Source organism: Mugil cephalus, chromosome 6 (genome assembly GCF_022458985.1).
Source record: "Mugil cephalus isolate CIBA_MC_2020 chromosome 6, CIBA_Mcephalus_1.1, whole genome shotgun sequence".
NCBI classification, from domain to species: Eukaryota; Metazoa; Chordata; class Actinopteri; order Mugiliformes; family Mugilidae; genus Mugil; species Mugil cephalus.
Genome location: NC_061775.1, coordinates 8,133,310 through 8,152,887, shown reverse-complemented (window position 1 = coordinate 8,152,887; position 19,578 = coordinate 8,133,310). Strand labels below are relative to the sequence as shown.

At 41.3% G+C, this 19,578-nt stretch overlaps 1 protein-coding gene across 1 annotated transcript in view; it reads right to left on the bottom strand.

Annotated features, from left to right (window-relative positions):
* si:ch73-63e15.2 (protein strawberry notch homolog 2) overlaps window positions 1–18,397 on the bottom strand; it is a 54,245-nt gene extending 35,848 nt beyond the window's left edge. The window contains exons 1-3 of the mRNA XM_047586872.1: window positions 18,231–18,397; window positions 5,839–6,065; window positions 4,860–4,948 (exon numbers count right to left, since the gene is read on the bottom strand). Of these exons, the coding sequence (XP_047442828.1) occupies window positions 4,860–4,948; window positions 5,839–5,943 (194 nt within the window). The 5' untranslated portion in view covers window positions 5,944–6,065; window positions 18,231–18,397. The remainder of the gene's footprint in view (window positions 1–4,859; window positions 4,949–5,838; window positions 6,066–18,230) is intronic.
* Window positions 18,398–19,578: the final 1,181 nt, after the last annotated feature.

Sequence of the window (19,578 nt, the reverse complement as noted above, 5' to 3'; positions counted from 1 at the left end):
AGTCTCCAAACTTGGCAACAGAAACTTCAACTGACGCACTAAAGACAAAAGAACCTTATCTGAGCTCAGGAGGGCAGAAGGAGGCAGACAGGCGAGAGATTAAGAAGCGACAACACACAGTCAAGCTCCTACCTGCTATGAAGATCCACTTTTCCTGAATACCAACCATTTGCCTGAACCCTACTTTACTATGTGACACAGATCAGCGAACCTTCTGTTCCCCACAAGAGATAATTTCAGTTTCTTGCTGAGTACAAGTCGTCATAACGTAACAAGTCAGTACACCATCAAAGCGAAAGCAAAACTGAACTACTGTAAAGGTGCAACTGTAAATGTACCATCCCATATTCCTCTCACCCAATCACGTGCCAGGACTTAAACTCAGAGAGCTTTGCGCTCGGCCAAAGCTATTCAGAGGATTTGTCTGTGTGTCTTTAACCACGGGCCAGAGATCAGTGAGACTGATTGATTTAAGTTCACATCACACCAAGAGAATAAAAAGCCAGCCCCAGAGCCGGTGTACGGAAATCATACTATGGAAACGTGGTTACCGGAATTTTATTAAACAACAAAATAACAACATGCAGCAACGCTCAATGTTGAAGCTTGACTATGTTCTATTTTTGGGGAGTATCTGTTTTCAAAAAGAAGAATCATCCTTTTAAATAGCCACAGACGCCCCCGTCCTTTTTGGGATGGGGAGGGGAAATATTAATCACATACAATTAAAATGTGATATTTGTTACGGTTTCGTTTAATGAAGTCAAACACACAGAAAAGAAATGTGGCACAGAAAAAAAAAATCTGGTCTGCCCATTGGAAAAAAAAAAAAGATTAATCATGCGTGATGACGACAAACCAGAAAAAGAGGTGAAGAATCTATTTAGTTCTCAGAAAAACTCTGGTAAAGAACGATCCACACTGGAAATCCCCTTTGTGGCCCTTCAGCCAATAGTGATACGACTGTGATATTATTACAGCAGAAGTCTTGGCAGGCCGGCATTAGCTGCTCTCCAACAACACAAAGCTGCTCAAGGGCTGGCAGCCAAAGCTGCTGACTGACTTCAGAGTCGTCTGCATCGAGCCTCGCAACACGACGTATTCTGTAGCCGATCACAGATGTCAACATCTCTCTCTGTCATTGCACAATCTCTTGATGTTCAGTGGCCACGCACAGACTCGTGTCATTTTTAGACCGACAGAGGGAGGTCGTCATCTGGCAACTGCGAGAAGGTTTATCAATGAGTGTTTCAAACTGCTCGTTCCATGCGGTGTTTGCTAAACACTTGTTGAATCTAGCATGTGTTAAATTTATAAAAGGGCCTGGTTCCCTTTAACTGTAAAGACAACCCCGCGCCATCACAGTTGAGGAATAGTTCCAAAAGCCACTACTTTCATACACTGGTATCAATACACAGCATGATGTAGTGCATTTCATCCCGTTCATTAATTAGCAACAGTTAGCTTTATCACAGTTTTTAACAGAAGTTGTACTTAACGGTGAAATTCCTGTCCAAAGTTTTAAAGGCTCTGAGGGTTCAGAAAAAAAAAGCAACAAAGTTACAAAACATTTCAACCACTGACCACTGTGGAATTTTTCTATAATATAACCACTGAGCTATGAGGACTCAGATTCAGGTACTGTATTGCATTCGAGTGAGAAGAGGACCACGCCATTTAAAAGAATTCAACAGTACTTAGATGAAGACAAGGAGTCACTAAAACTGAAGGTAAACAGAGAATGTCCTTTCAGACTGATTATTAATGAACCAATGCCACTTCCATCGAAACACAACAGACAGTCCACCAAAGTGTACAGTACATGGTGCCAGAGAGTACAAGGTAAACAAAGACGCACACACTCCAACGGCCCAGATTCCTTGGAAGAATACTTCCTTGTTGTTATCAAAATCATGAGATGTAACCCCTCCCACGGCCGGTAGTGTGCATAAAGTGTTTAGTTTCACAGTACTGCAAGAAGCCAGTTTGTCTAAATAACGCAGAGACGGCAGACAACGGGTCACACTTTTTATAGTCTAGTAGAGTATAACGGGGAATTGTTGAGTTGAGAAACGGCAGTTCAACGCACTCACGAGAGAAGATACGTCTCTTCAAAAGACAATCTCAACAGTTTGCACGTTTTCAGAGTTGTGCCAAGTTTTCACTTGACATCAGGCGTCAAGTCAAACAATCTTGAATCCAATTCAATTAGACGTGTCATGTTTACATGCAAAAATATTCACCCAGACTCATTTGGACACAAGCAGTTTGCGGTTTAATTTACAAGTAGAAAAACCACATTAATCTGCTTATAATGTCTTTTCTTGCAGTTCGGTTAGTTCATTGCAGCTGCAGGCAACAGACGACTAGTAACAACGGAGCCTTCAGAGAGGAGGGAGGTATCAACTGATGTACAGTATCATTTCAGTGTGTGGACTGTTTACAATGTATCGATCTCCAACACATCCAGTTTTTGTTCACATGAGCGCAGGGGTTACTGTGCTTTACAACCGTCTGGTGATAGTTCACACATTTAGAGCACAATTAGAGCGCGTAGAAGGAACAGATACCTGCTGCCTCCAGATGTCTGGTAACACAGACTTGGGTCAATAGCACAGGGTTTTAGCTGTCACTGGACAGACGACAGGTGGTCCGACCCGCCTTAGTTTTTATTCCATCTCTGAAATGAATTGTGAGGCGGGTGGATCCCCACAAGATCTGCACTGCCAAAATAAATACATAACCATGAGTAAATACACCTTCCCAGGCTTCAAGCTTCATGCTATGTCCTGGCGGCTGATCCACAGTTATGCAGCCTAATTAGCATCCTCTCAGGAACTACTGGCAGATGTGTAAGTGTTCTGGTTGAAGTCAGTTAATGACTTTGGCAAACAATTGTTCATCCACTCGTCTGCAAATGCGACTCTGTGCGGACAGCGAACCCTACAGACACCGTTCAGCGAACTGTGTCTATTATCAGCACGCAATGCAATTCTACTACAGCTCCCCTCCGAGTGAGGTGCACTAAATGTGACGTCTTTAGTCACTGTTCATAGAAATAGTATCTGCTATGAGTGAGCGCAGTAGGTCAGTCTGCACATTAACCTGTGCAAACATCACTGGGTCATTCATATTCTCTCCTTCACTGGTGTCATGTGATCTCTCCACTACTCTGCTTGTTCTCAATGGCCGTGTGAGCAGACAGCTGAGGGCTCTCAAGTCAAATCAATTACATTCCAAGTGTAGAGTCCAAGTCAGTCATCAAGGCAGCAGCTTGCTCTGCAGCGCTGCAGTTCCCTCCTGAAAAGATGAGCATGCTCATGTGAACAGGAGTCAGACTGAGCATCAGAAGCAGAGGTGCAAAACTTTAGGTTTAACCCCCTTTAGTTGAGCTGAGATGAAAACTGGTTGAAATGAAAAAAAAAGGGTTATAATGAGTGAACAAAAAATTTGAAGCCTAGTTGTCTTTTTCAAAATGTCTGCTGCATCCTGTTCTTACAAGAATAATTACAATTAGTGCCATTTTCAAAACCACAAGAATTTGTTCTTACTAGCGAGGGTCTTTACAACAAAGACGTAGATGATATCAATCATACAAACCTTGCTCTGAACCACAGGCCCCTGTAAGTCAATGAGTGCGATAAGAGTGTGTAAAACCAGCTTGATGTCACAAAATTCCACTTTGAGTCTACTTGAAAACCGCAGGTCACACTTTCACGTCATCCGACGCTTGAACTTTCAAAGAAACACTGCACAGGCAGCAACAGAAACACTGCCTCTTGATCAGACTTACTTCATACACATGCTTCAGCTGTATATATGAGATCTGTGATGATTTCAGTCAAGTTTTGATATGAGACTTAAAATAAGTCCTTAATCACTGTGTCGTACAAACCCACGCGAATCTTAAATGTAATCGACCCGCCCATTATGTATTCCTGGTTAACAACACCCTGCTAATGTTAGCACTTTTAACACACTGATATTTATCATTTAGGCACAAGAACAGAACCCTGTAACACCTTTAAGCATCGGTAATGTTAAAAGAAACTTCCCTAATTACAACACCTCTTCACCAAAGCTGATATAAATCACATCAAACCAAAGCCAGTAAGGAAAGAACGTGCTAACCATTCTAGCTTTACTGTGTATGCTGTCAAAATGCATGCTCAACAGTATTGCACACACTGTAGATATTGATAAGGAGTGCAACTGCGTATGCCTGGTTCACACGCTGCTGAAGACACGCACACACTGAAAGTCACACACACCTTGGGTGGAAAGAAAGAGACAAACACGTTTCTTTTGCAGAGCGATTACAACAATCTGAGCGAGGAAATGAAAGAGGTCTAATAAAGACCATCAGTGATGTGAGCCGGTGGTTTGCTGACAGGATAACAGGTGGTCAGACGGTATTAGGGGTCAATACAGATCTTCAATCGATCAATCGTCAGATAGATTAGTCCTCACTGAGACAGATTGAAATTTCACATGCCACGTATGTGTTTGTGTGCTATGTGTATGTGGCAGACATGAAATACATTTGACAATAAAGCATTAGACAGGCAAACACCAGAAAAGTATAATAATTCAGAGCGCAGAGGCTGTTACTTCATGTGTGAAACTCTTGTGGGTAGTTACTGCCCATTTTCAACGCTTTACAGCTCAGTCTGAAGGCCAGGTACTCAGTGTGGTATTTGCTATGGAGCATTCTCTCCTAACCACCAGGTGGAAACTTGTTGCAAAGTGAGAAAAGCGAACTCTAAGTCGCTCCATCTTCACACGCGATACTTGTTGCTGCTGCGCTGTTTTTTCTCATACCAGGAACAGTTCTTTGTGTTGAGTTTGCGTTGACTTACTGGTTTCCAGATTGCATAGGGCAGTGTATGCTGTATCCAGCCTGCTGAGAGAAGGATCCCCAGGGACCCGAGGAGGCATACATGGAACTCTAAAATACAGAAAATGAAAGTCTGTCATGCCAAACATATATGTTTATATACATACATATACATATATAGAGTGTGCGTGTGTGTGTACGTGTGTAGGCATAGTAGTACATAGTTTCACTTTCACTGTTCCCTTGTGATTCAGAAGAAATTCTCTGGAACTTCAATCGTTAAGTCATGAGCTCTTACAACGGAAGGCGGAGCCTCGTTTGGACGCTCAAAAATGTTTCGGGACTATTCTGTTGGTTAAGGGTGCTTGAATTTTAAACCTTAAAGCAGGATTACCCAAAGTTTTTTTTTTTAGTATATAGCAGCAAATATCAAATATATATATATATACATACACATATTTAAACAATGGCTCATTGGGCAATTGTATTTTCCATTTATTATTCTGTTCTTTAACACACCTTTAAATAAATTCTGCTTGGCTCATTTGATATAATCTAACAATTTGCATCCCTTGACAAATCTACATTCACATGGTAGCTGCGAATGATACCAGAGGTAAGCTCACTTCCTTGTAACTTTCCACTGAAGTTTTCAGACATCCGTGAATGTTTGAGGGGTTTTTATTTTTAGGTAGAGCTCGAGTGTCTTCGCTTGTTGTTGGCCAATATGACCAACACCATTAAACTCTCTCAGTGTGTCTTCTAACGCTCTTTTATCCAATTCATTGTTCAGTACTTATTTGCTTGCAATTATATGCATTTAAGTAAACAAGTAGTGAAGATGATATTTACCGCATTTGAAATTATGTTCTACTGATATTTGTATTATTTTCAACCAAACGTCACACTTCTAACTTCTAACTACTGAGACAAGAAACTAAACTGTGCGCTTTTATGTGAAAGGGTCTTGAAATAAAGGCAAATAAATTGGCAGAGCGTACCTCCAGGTTAGAGGGGGCAGAGAACAAGCTACCGTCCAGCTGAGGGCCTTCTGGATGCAGGTAGTTCTCCCCGTCCATGGCCAGCGCTGAGGGGAGGGTGGGCATCAGACCACAGCTTCACACATGACCACCAGCTGACTTTGACTATGCACCTTTTTCGACCGCTACCCACGAGCTGGCTGTGTAGAAGACAGTACTCTTTACCAGGGGCGAATGCTCTCCATGACCTGAAGAAGAGAGTGGGAGAAGTGACACGTGAGAAATGCTGCAGAGGAATGTTTATGACAAATGTGACCATCGATACCAAATCAAAGCTCAGGAATCATGAAAAAAAAACAACTTACTTAACTTTAAATTCAGAGAAAAAAATGTGGAACGCAGTAAATCTATTTATTTATATTATCTGTGTTCTAGAGCTGAAGATTTAATTCACCTGCAAACAGAATTCAGATCTTATTCATAGAGCAAAGTTTGAGCTTAGATTTAGTGACTGACTCATTATGTCGATGTCATCTGACATCACTGATGGTTCCACATTTATTATTAGAGCCAATTAACATCAGCGACATCTTGAACCATACAAAACTCACACGACATCTGTGTGTATGTTTCACAGGTGCAAGGCGGAAAACTTCCTGTAGCACCACAGGGTTCCCACTTAAATGTCTGCAGCTTCCTCATAAACACACAGATCCAAATACAGTAACGTGATCCCCTCCGTTAGCAAGTCAACGTGAACGTTTTCGTTTTTATTTCAGTGTTCTTTCTGCATGAAAATGGAAGAAATCTGAGGGCATAACAATAGATGTTTTGCAGCATATTTTTAGCTGGCAGCTTTCACCCTTTAGAGGAAGTTTAAACAAGCAACCACAATGACTTACTCAGTTCTGATATACTTTATGGCATAACCCCAGATCAAAAGCTGGCAGCATGCGCTGTATTTGTGCAACCTGATACTTTGATGAAGACACAAAGTGGATTAATGTGTATGAATTACGGTCTCCTTTACTATTCTAAAATAGATGTTTAATCGCTTTTTTCTAATAATGGTGCACACCCTGTAAATTACTGATTCCACATACAACATATAGATCAGAAGTGATTCTTTGCTACCAGACCAAATCTTCACGAATGTTCCACAAATCTCACCAGTTTGACAACTAAATCAGGGCAGTCTCTCAGCACGTTACAACGCACGTCTGTGTAACATCAGTAACACTCCTGTGCTCCTAACTAATCAAACCCTCCTTCCTCTCGCCTCCGTTCATTCCTTCCAGTTTGCCCCCAATCTGGAACACAAGTCAGACGTGTTCACCAGGGACAAAGCTGAGGTAATAAATCCTAACAGAGTTCATGAGGGTCTAAATAAGAGGGCCTTTGTGTAGCTGAGTGTGTGCTTGTGAATGTGAGCGAGACAGAGACCTAACCCAACGTGTTCACCATTTGGATGGCCAACACACACAAAGGGAGGCCATTTTCTCCAGCGTGATACTGTCTGGATGAGGGTGAAACAAATGAGAGGTAGCCAAGTGCAGAGAACTGACTGGCCAATTACCTAGACAGAAGGTCTGAAGCAAAAGTATATTTGATATTTTTTTTCGATGTGTAAGGCCCGCTTCCAGCCAAGTTCAGATGAAAACAGGGGCAGGAAAGCAGTGGAGCTGGGGGTAATTACAGACTGAGCCTATACATTTTATAACAGAAATGTACTCAAAATAAAACCCTACAGACAGGCTGTAAGTTTTATTACACCCCTTTTAGCTGCAACTGAAGCCAACAGATGACAATCTCAATGGTTCAACATTCATTGTTCAGCCTTTGTTCACAGCCTTCATCTCTCATTAACATGAGGAGCAGACAAGTCAAAGAATGGGCGTGAACGTACCCAGTAAGCACAGAGCCGTATAGATCTGAGGGCCTCAGACTGAGTACGCTCTTGCCCATAAACTTGGAATGTGTTTTTTTGTTTTTCTTTTACAGACACATTCGTCTTTATGTTCTTATTTATTTGGAAAAGCTTGGTTGATAAAGTTTTAAGAACACTTTATTTATATATTAATGCCATTATCACACTGGTTTATTCCAACTTTATCAGCACCAGTGCTCTAAAATGTGTCTCCACGAGTCGCAGTAGCTTAAAGCTGACGTCTTCAAGCAACCGATTACTGTCTGCTGCAAATTCTGAACCATGAACAGTGCTATTCGATGTCTGTACACATTTAGATTTAGATAGACTTCATTAAGCCACAAGAGAACATGGTAAAAATGTATTTTATGAGCAAAGTTTGCCCACATAACACAATACTGGTAACATTACTGTAACTGTGTACGTTTCTACACCATGTGGGTTTATATTTCTCTGTCAGTCTGACCTGTTTACTTGAGTCAAAAACGATTATTATTTTTTTTTTTTAAATCAAACTTTTTCCGTTTCACTGACTCATAACAGGATATTATTTCCACACACATGCATCTTGCTGCGCGCGAGTGTGTAAGCTTCCCAAACAATGAAAGTGTTTATTTGCATATAAAGCAGGGAAGTGAGAGTCAATCACATATGGTTAGTCAAAAGGCTTGTGGAGGCGCACTTTAAAGTCAGATGTGAACTGAACGGAGAAAGAGAAATAGAAAGCAAACCTTATTTAATGTGACACGACGGAATTCTTTGTTTCGGCAATGATGTCTGGCGAAACTATATTTAGACTCCAAGTGTCTCAACATTTTCTGTCTGAACAAAGAATGCGCACTCAATAAATCAGCACTTTATCTGTTTCAAATTGTGAACCGTCCAACATTATCTCAGGATAGTGGTAGTAGTGTAGCTTTTTAAGCCAAAAATATGATAATTTGAGTCCGTGTGAAAAGTGTGGCAGCTGAGAACACTCAGCTTTTCTGACTCGCCTCAGCAGACAGGCACTCAGTCATTCCATCACCCACGTCTCAAACCCCAGTGTAACACCATCACGTCTTATGATTCTTTCAAAAGGGCAAAATTGCCTCTTGTTGCAGTGATTAATAAAGAAAACATGGTTCCCAGAAGGCCCTATCCCTCTTCCCCCCTACCACCCACAGCTCACCGGTATCAAGCCAGTTACTGTCTCTTAGCAACAGAACAATGTGTCTTTTGCTGTCCCCTGTTCTCCAACCCCCACCCCTCCAGCGAGGCTCTGAGGATAATCGATACTGATCATTATAAGAGTGGTCCCAGATATCTCCTTCCTGTAAGGCATCTCATTACCAGAAAACGGCAAACACCCTAACAACTCCTGCAGAGAGGAAAGGAGTGGTGCCAAAGTGGGGGAGAGAAGGCTCGCAGATGATGAATGCCCACTGCAGCGTGTGGGATAAAGTAGCTCATTCAACAAAAAGCATAATGAAATCGTGTTGTGTGTACCCCAGCTTGGTTTGTGTCAAATTTATCGGCTTTGTCAATATTTTAATTATTGCTCCGAATCAGGGATGCCAGGCAAAATAAATGAATCTATAAAGAGGGAGAGAGGAAGTCTTCTACACTGTAATCTGTTAAATCTGTTAATTATCAAAGGTTACTGTTGGTTTTGTGCAGCCCCCTCCCGTGTGTGTCTCCCCCTTTATCTCTCTCACTCTGGGTGGCCTGAAGCAAAGGCTCACTGCGAGCAGATATATGCCACTTCTTGTGCTTCATAAAATCTCAACCAAATCCACACAATGCTCACTGAACGTGAGCAGAAGGACTGCAAATATAGAGACCGGGCGTCTTAAGAGTTTCAGAAACTGCATTTCCAGCGTTGGAACTATTCTAGGCCGCTCGGTCGTCCTCAGCTGTGTGAGTCACTGCGTCTGACAAAGGCAGACGAGAGGTTAGCGAGCAGCACGGCTCTGTAATTTTACAAATCCATGATGTGTGTTGTCTGACAGAGCGGCCAACACGCGCTTGCCAAGTACAACAGGTGAAAGGTGCAATGCAGTCAGCGGTGTGAAGAACAACCCGTTCGTGTTCTGGTGGCCTTTACTATCAGCGGCTGCCCGAGCACATGGGAATCGGCCAGAGAAGTGTGACTTCCTTAAGCTGCTAAATCACGATTACTGCTCACGAGGAGAACCACCGCCCTGTCTGGCGCGTGTGCCATCTCACTCGCAACTATACACTCACATATTGAGTGTTAATGCGTAATCAGAATTCCACACACATTGAAATGATTTGCACATAAAAGGGAACTGCGGACTTGTAATGCACATGATTATGTAGACACGAGACCCTCTGAATGCATCTCATCTGTTCTCTGGAGAACAGAAGTTCATTGAACACTAAATGTTCATTCACAGCAGTCAAGTGGCTAAACATGTCCAGAGCAGAAGTGCCAGCGTGGACAAAAAAATAAATCTAGAAAGACTGGTAGATGCAGCACGTGAATGCTTCCTAAACGACAACCAAGACCCCCAGACTCACACGGCGAGGACACTAATTTTGAGTTATTTTTTGACGATTGCCCTGTTTCTCTTGGAACGATTTTGTGTCTGCGCATTTTTGTAGGCTACAATGTTTTATAGGTGAAACCCATGGGATTAAATGGCCCAGGATGCTTGTATAGTAATCACGAATTATCTGCGAAAGTAACACAACTGCACTTTCAGTGCAATTGCATGTATTGTAACAGGGAAAACATACGGTACATGCGTTTCCCATGCGACAACCATCTGTTGGCATCTGTCACACTCCTGCAGTCTGCTTCTGCCTTCACTACTAATAAGCAAGCTGACAACGATCATTCAATCCGATGCACGACGCTCGCTCATCACCAATCTGAATCCATCAGCATCACCAGTAATCCAGTTAGAAAGGATCAGGGCCTCACACCAAAGCAACAAGGGGGCAGTTAGCTGGTTATGATTTCCCTGACTGGCTGGATTCATTAGCTACTGTGATGAAATATTCATAAAAGGAACAAGTTACTTCCCAGGGAAACACAGGGCTCCATCATTCAAAACGGCGTGCATTATTAATCAGCACCTTTTTGACACAAAGGGTCTGTTGCTCGCCACCGTGTACACATGCACAAGTGCGCGCACGCACACAATGTATACCCTTAAGCACAAACCTGAAGCTTTACTTGTTCTGTTCGCCACAACAGAATTTCCATTGAGTGTAACAGTCTTTACCATAAAGGGGCTGTGAACAGGCCAGTAACTGAGCAGGACACCAGATAGAGAATAATGATCGAATGACGGCGTAACTGAATCTGGCGTCTTATCAAGAGCCGGGAAATGAAAACAAATTTGGTTTTAAGAGACTGTTGTTATTGCATTTAAGAGTCTCTGGACTGGGACTGCGCACAGTAACACGCTGAACAAATGCACAGTTATTTGAAAGGACTCTTGAATGAAAGGCAGGGTTCAAAGATTTAGCTGCTTGCAAGGGAACAACGATTAATCCTAATTAGATCTTCACCAACCCGCTGCAAGTGGCTATTCGGCACCAGTTGGCCGTGATGATGGATATCTGTGCACCCGCAAACACCAGCTGAACTAGACATTAAAGTAATTTATCCATAAAGAGAGAACTTCATCACGCCGTTGCGGTGCAGAGGACGGCTTTGTTGTGGTAAATAAAAACACAAGCAGATGGGAGGAGAAAGGGGCCAGAGAGCAAAGAGGAAAGAGAGGTGAGGGAAACGAGCGAAGGAGGGAAAGAAAAAAAAAAGCATTAAAAACTACGGTTTAGAGAGGCTTGATGACACTCATTTAGGTGCAAATCCCTCTACTTCTAGCACCACTAGCACCTACCAGAAATAGATCAAAGCTGACTGGATCAAAGAGAAAACGATCCACTTAGCTGCCTCTTTGCCCCGTTTTCCTCTGTCGTCTAATTTTCTCAGAATAGAGGGATGATGACACATGCTCGCGGCATGCGGCTCCTTAGCCCTTATTGCTCCAGTTCAACTGGTCAGATGAACAGGCAACAGTGTCATTTACCAAGACAAATTTTTAACAGAAATAGTCAGTACGTACCTGATATAACAGCGTTTAAATAAGTGGTTTTGTCCCTCACACACATCTACACAAAGTATGCGTTTGCGTGTTTGTCTAAGCTGATAACAAGTATTGTTTCACTGTTTCACTGTCACAGGGTGGAGAAATGCAGAGGTTGTTGACAAAAAAGACAACTCTGGCAGCATTTATTTTCAGATGCTTCCCACCTTTACAATGAAGCCTACTCATATTGGTCCTTTCGATTCTCAAAATGTGGGCCGGTTCCTTCTGCATTTCTGTCACCCTCCCACTCAATATTCTCACCGACTCCAACACCAGCCGCACACACTCTGATATTGCTTACTTGCTTTTCCATCACTTTCTTCATCACTTCTTTTCTTACCAGTTGCGGTCTGCTGTTTTCCTTTCCTTTCCATTTCCACCCCAATCCCACTACTGCAGTGTGGCAACCCACTATGTGTCACCCTGGCCCAGTTATTCTTGCATCCATTCCCCCTTGCTCCTTCTCTCTTGTGACAGCACGCCGGTGGCTGTTGCCTTTCACCCAGTCTGAACCCCAGACAGACTCTGCAGCTGATTGGAGGCAGCTGGTTCCATGTCTCTGAATCTCCACCCCTCTCCAACCGTGGGTATTCGGAGAGTCAGTCATACCACCCGGTAAAAGCCATCAGATGCACATGTCACAATCCCACAACACAGCAAAGGGAAGTAAAATGGACTGAACACTGCTCACAAATCCTGCTTCTTCTTCTTGTAAAATGCACTGAAATTCTGTGAACTCTGCTCCACTCCATCCAGACGGCGCTCCACTGCACCTCACTTGTCTAGTAGGCGTGAGAATATTGCGCCACATGCACGGTGTCAGGGAGCTTGTTTGTGTCTGCCACTTTGCTATGCTGACTGCAGCGTTTAGCTTTGCTGGCTGATCACAAGAAATGTTTAAAGGATGTTTAAGTGAGTAGCCAACACAAAGGAGGTCAAAGGCCCAATGAGTGAACAAAATGCTGCTATTTGATGATTAAACAAGTCCCAGAGAGTTGGTAATAACTTCGCTACATTCCTGCGTGAGGGTGGGACAGCAAAACATGATATCAATTTGTCAGTTTTTAATATGGTACTTCTATAGTTGCTCGGGTGCGGGATATTTTCTTTCTTGATGAAACGTAATGCTACATAGGAATTAAATGCCATTAGCTGGGCCTTAGTCTAGTGTGTAAAAAGTGTGCAAGTGTGTAAAAAAAAACAAAAAAAAAAAAAAAAACACAGTACAGACTGCCTACACCCACTCTCAGCTGCTGCATGTGTGAGAACAAGGGAGCAAAATACTAAAGTAAAATGTTCCCTCATGTGCTGCCTGGCTCTTTCTCTCAAAGAGCTGCATCACTATTAGAAGTTATAATAATATAAGTTATAAAGTGCAAAGTATTGTACTGTATAATATGAAGGCCCATGTGTTTAGCTCTTATTATGTCTACTAGTTAGTACTTAATATATGTCATCAAAGACTAATTTTCAGTGGTAAATTGCATTAAAGGCTTATGGCCTTGCACATGTCATAATTCTTGCAATAATGTTATTTTCTTTCCAAAAATGTAATGCATTAACACACACGCAAAATATATATATAAATAAACGTCATTTGAAATACAGTATTGTTAATCAGATTGGTTTAACTTTCACACATAGAATTATTCCACCCTGCCTGTATTAGTCTGGCTATGCAAGGGGGCAATATCACTCACACAACAAGTCTCAGTCCCAGTCTAGTACTGCATTATCCTTCTCCGGCAAGTGGTAGAATTTGTCAAAATCCATCCTTTTCTGGCTCAAATCCATTTAATCTTCACACAAATACCACCTCGAACACAGCCCCGATGGCTGAAGGGCAGGTTTCAGACATGGAAAAATCCAACTGTTGCTTAACCAGAAAAATAAAAAAAAAAAATTATATATCCAATTGGAGAAAGTGGAGTAACACTAACTGAACCGTTTTCAGGACAAAGGTGAGTTAAGATAAATAAGCCGGCTGCAAATACTGCACCAGACTAGGCTCTCCCATACAGACAATCTCGGTTTGTGATTAATAAAATATTTTTTTCTCCCTAATGGGCACAATAACAAAAACTATCCCGGGGTGAATTGCCAGTGCCAGTTAGTGCCAAGAAAACAGGGACTGTAAATATTTACTCACAATAACAACTCGCCAAAACATAGGCCTTAGGGTGTAACATGTTTATAAAAGGACAAGGAAATACAAAGTCACTGATGACTAAAAACAGAGGTCAAGAACATTTCCAAGAAAAAAAATCTAAATGATTACACACTGATGTAAGGAAAATGGCAGGCACTGGTCTGTCCACATTTTCTATATTAATGTAACATTGTATAAGATATATAAAAAATGAACTACCAAATGTTTTGCCATATACCATGTTTCAATGTCTGGCTGGGGTGATGGATCTGTAGATGACGTAAATATTAGATGTGATGGAAATGTAAAATGCTACAAGGGTTTCATTAATTCTCCAATCAGATGCCATTAGAAGAAGTAGTAGGGGGATGGAACAAGATGACAACATTAAAAGAGTGTCAGGCAGTCCTTCATAGGTGGAAAACAAGGCAATAGTGATAGAAATATGAGGTAATTTTCTGTCAGTTTCATCCAGATGGTTTTAGACAGGTGAATGAAAGGGACTCTAACAATTAATCAAAACAGTTTCTAATCTAACCCAACATTTTAAAAGCTTTTTCTGCGCCAGGTCATCCAATTAAATGGGGTCAGTGTGAATAAAACAATCATTTCAATTTCTCATATTGTGTAAGAAGCATAACACCTGACATCTGCAGTCAGGCGCCCATGTGTTGGGAAACATTAGCTGATCAGTTTTTAAATCTAAAATATGACCTATGTGAGCACTAAACAACAGCCTAGGCTGTATGTCAGCCGTCAAATAACTGTTCCTTTCCTTCTCCGTTTATTACATGGAGTCGGTTATAAATCTAAGATGATCACGACACAACCATCCATCAATGTGGACACTAATATTTCTCTCATATTTCCTTCCTGGATGAGTCCCACTTTGAAATCACCATTTCTTTTTCTCAGAAGGATTTTGACACAGTTTCTCCACAGAAAACCAAAGGACAAGGCAGTGAGGTATGTCAAGTGTCGCATGCTCTCCTGCATTTCAGTCATCTCTTACAGAGTTCTTACGTGGCTTCAGAGAGATTCACATAGCCTTCAGGTCTGGATGCTAGCTGGGACACGGGAGACTCAAAAACTCCACATTTTCTCGTCACAGTGTAAAATTGAAAACAACGGTCGCTATCCTCCGACCAAAAATCCATATTGTGCCTCATGCATGCACTTTTATCTGATGAAGTACACATTCCAGGAAAGCAGGGACTGAATCAAACATATTACCTAGGCCCCACTCCCCTCCTCCACTCCACATTTTTCACTCTCACTCTAATCAACCTACTGGCCATAAATGAGATTTATCGCTGGCACCAACTGGAGAGGGGAGAAAAAGAACTACCAAAGACAAGGGGGAGGGAGAATAGAGGCCAAATCACAAACAGCAGGGGGCATGAGCCATGGTTGAGCCATGGATCACAGGTGTTTGAATTCACCAAACCACGGGGAGATTCAACAACTAATATCCAAAACAAAATACAGTGTTCTGTTTGGTTAAGATAACTGTGCCCAACAATGCCTGAACATTACGTAAACTTTTGGCATATAAAATTTTCAGAAAACATGTCCTGACTCCTTTAAAAGTTATCTGACTAATTTGCTTATTCTGATTGGGAAAATAACCCCATGTTCTCTGCATTTCAGTCTTTGAGCTCAAAGTGTACCAACAGCTCTAGCGTGTTGTGACCCTCAGAGTCCCTGCAGGGCAGGCAGCCATCAATTGTCTGACACAGTAGGAAAATTAGGAAAGAGGGAGCTGTGAAGCATAAGCGCACACATGAATACACACGAGCACTATGTAGAGTTTATCTGCACAACTATTCCACATGCATCTCTGGCATTTACACACACCCTGAAAATAATAAATGTGTATTGTTCAAAAGCAGCCAGTATTATTTGTGAAATATTTACTATTGTTTTGGTTATATATAAAAAAAAAAAATGGCAGGACAAAACAAACACATGACTATGCCACAAACCACTTCTCCTGTGGTCGTCTTCAATAGCATTATCATGCAGATGTACTGTAGAATTGAAACAAATAACCCATCCTTTGCTATTTAATTCTAAAAGATGAGACAGATCTGGCTGCAAGTTCGAATTCATGTTTAGTTAAAAAGCACCTTATCACAAAGAGGGGGTGATATTATTCAGGAAATGGAATGCAAAAAAATGTTTTAAATCAGAATTTGTAATTAAAAGGCAGCACAAAATCTGACTTATTAAAAACAAAGAAAAAATTAACTCTCTTTGGCTTGGTCTTAAAAACGTTGGGATATATCTACTTTAAATGGTACTGATTGCCTAAGTGTTTAGCATAAACCATTCCCTACAGACTTGAATAAAACCTTCAGGTCTGTACTCACATCTCTAAAGTATTTTGAGGCCAGACCATAGACAGACTTGTAGGGCCTTGAATTCAAGAACATATTTAACTGGAAGCTGATGTCTGTGATATAATGTGTGGAGTAATGTGTTCTCTCCTCTTGACGTTTGTCTGTATTCTGGCAGCAGCATTGTGAATGAGTTGCAAATGAAGAAATGCGAGAGGGATTTGAAAACAATGACACCAAGGCCATTGACCGTGTCACTGGGGGTTGGGGCACTTGAATTAAACTGAGAAAGGAACCTAGCATTTGCTCATTGCACAGTCACCAAATAGTATCCATCAACACGGAGTAATGCCATCATTAGGAAAAATAGCCAGCCACCATAGCAACCTAATGTGTCAAGGCTTGCAAAAGGATTGGCTAGCATTAGCTGCAGGCAACAACAAAGAGTGAAAATTGCAGGAAAAGAAAAGAACTATAGGGGACAGCTTTGAGTTATTTTCATTTCCTCCTGGTCACTCCTTCAGGTTTCTGAGTCACCCCCAGATATGACAGTGAGGTGGCTTGTGTTGCCAAGTTGACGCTTTCAATAATACTTACTTTTATCTGAAATGACAAAAGATGTAAAATGCAAGTAAACACCTGTGCCATTTTTACTCTCAACTCTTCATACTAATCACTTCAAGTGTTACAAAGTATATGTAAAGAATACACACGGTATAGCCACGTCTCTCTTAGCAAACGCTCACTTCTTAGCTCTGCTACAACAATAGCATACAATTAAAGGGAACCATTATCCTTTCCTCGTTTACTGTAACAAATGGTTATAATACATTTCACACTGTCTGAGGAAAGAAATAAAGATCGGCAATAGTTCTCAACTAACTCGAAGTGCTTTGGGGAAACGCAAAACGTATTGTTCCAAAAGATTAATTCAACTATCGTTAGCTACAACACATTCGCATGTCCGTGTTTGTTCGATAAAACTACTTGTTTGTCAACGTGGATTTTAAGTAACGTTTTGCAAACGATCTGTACCGGTGTGCGGCGAAATGTGGCTTCCACTGTAGGAAAGTAGAAAGGCACACTGGTCCCTACAAAGCACAAAGGAAAGCAGCCAAAGCTCTAGGTACAGTCTTACTGAAACTGTTAGCTCCCCGGCCGACACACGCTACATGTAGCAAGGGCTACCAAGCGAACAAACGCTGCCTTAAAAATAATTGATGATTTATAAACTTGACTTTCTCTGCCAATAACGGGGGATGGCAAAAACAATAACAAGATCTTATTTAATTTCCTAACAGCGGGCGTACTTTGGTTAGCTAATTATGCTAGCCAGGTTAGCATAGCTCTTAGCCGTTTTCCGACTTTGGGTATGTTCGTTTTGTACACTGCCTGCGCATATTAATGGAATAACAATTCAGCGTAGTTTAACAAAGCGAACCTCAGGTGATTTCTTGACTCTGACATAAAGTGACTGTAGCGGTCGCATACACGGTCATGGTACTCTTTGAAAAGTAACGTACTAAGCAAGGATTTATGATGACCCACATTACTTGGGGGTTAGCTAATATCAAAGCAATAGCTTATACCGAAGTAAAAAGTTAGCTTAGATAGCTGATGGCCTTCCTTGACGCCACCGTAAAATATTTCCAACGTCACATCTCTATTGCTTGCTTTACATCTACCGTTATTCATTTTAGTCTCGACTCATTCCAAGTATACAGATAACGTCTACTCTGATAACGCTTAGCTCAAGACGGACGCTCAGAAACCGGCGTAGCCCGTCGTAAAAAACGTGCGCGCCTAGGAGAGGCTGCCCTGTACGCGTCTTGTAATAAGGCAACTGCCGATGTGTCGTTCGCCTTTTCACAATATCCTCGAAATACACTTACTGTTAATGTGTTACTCGGTCTCAATCCAAACCCCGGGCCCACGAACCGATTTTGAGCGAACACCCGCGTCAAAGTAACAGAAACGAGGAATTTTATCCAACTTATTCTTCGTAGTTGTTTTCTCCACTTCCTGATTGAGACGGTGCCATTTTGAATAGCGAAAAAATATTTCCGCCGCTGTCGTCACGCGAGGTGCCGCTTGTTGATCGAGAGCAGAAAGCAGGCAGGCCATAAATAGTTCATCAGTAATGCCTGCTACACCTGAGCCAATGCAAGTTGGAACAAATAAATAAAATAAGGATAAACGAGAGCAAATGACCGAATTATAGATCAGTTATTGCCCCTTTTGCTAATAAACGCATTAAATAATAATAACACATTAATGACGATGGACCAGGTTGCATGTGCATGCTGTTTATTACCTTAGTAAAATAGAAATATTCTTATTCATTTAAAATGCGACATTTCGTTGAGCTTTATGCAAGAATTATATATTGAACACGTATAAAAGTATAAAATAAAACAAGGCCAACGTACGTTTATTTGCCTTGGTTTATACAATATAATACAGCCTTGCGTAAGTTTGTGTAATGTTACAGATGAATAATTTAGAAGTGAACTGAATCCTTACCTATTTTACGTGAGTCAGTCCTTTTCCGTAAAATAGGTCTATTAAAGTCTTCCACGAAAAAGATAACTGTCTTGACGGACCACTTGAGGCCATATTCAGTTGAAATGGGCTGTTTACTGGATGTTCTGTTTTAGTCAGGAGAACGGGGTGACAGTGATAGTATAACTGAATCACATACAGTTAAAAAATAACATTGAATAAAACATATCTGGGAAAATTGTATCATTTAAAGGTTATTATAAGGTGGATAAACGTGATTTCATCAGTATGATATTTGATTCACAAATTGTATTTGTTTTTTAGTTTTTTATTGTATTTATTATACATAAGATTAGATACAAACATAAGGAAAGAGGTGAATAATAACAGAACAAATAGTTTGGACATAATAATAACATTAACAAACTAGTATTTATGGAATAATTGGCTGAATGTGTATATAAGGATGTAGTGAATGAAGCGATACTCCTTAATATTTACGATGTGGTACAATCGTATGATATTTGAGTAAATTACAGCAACAATGTGTGGGGCCAGACCGGCACCCCGAGACAGAGGAGGCAGGAAAACCCACACGTTCCACAGCGATGTAGCCCGGGGGCCTAGAATTGTATTTGGACCTAGAGAAGCCATGGGCCTAAATTTAGTCCACAAAACATCAAACATGGCTTTTGCTGTTGCTACTTTTTACTCCTTCTAAATAACCTATGAAATACT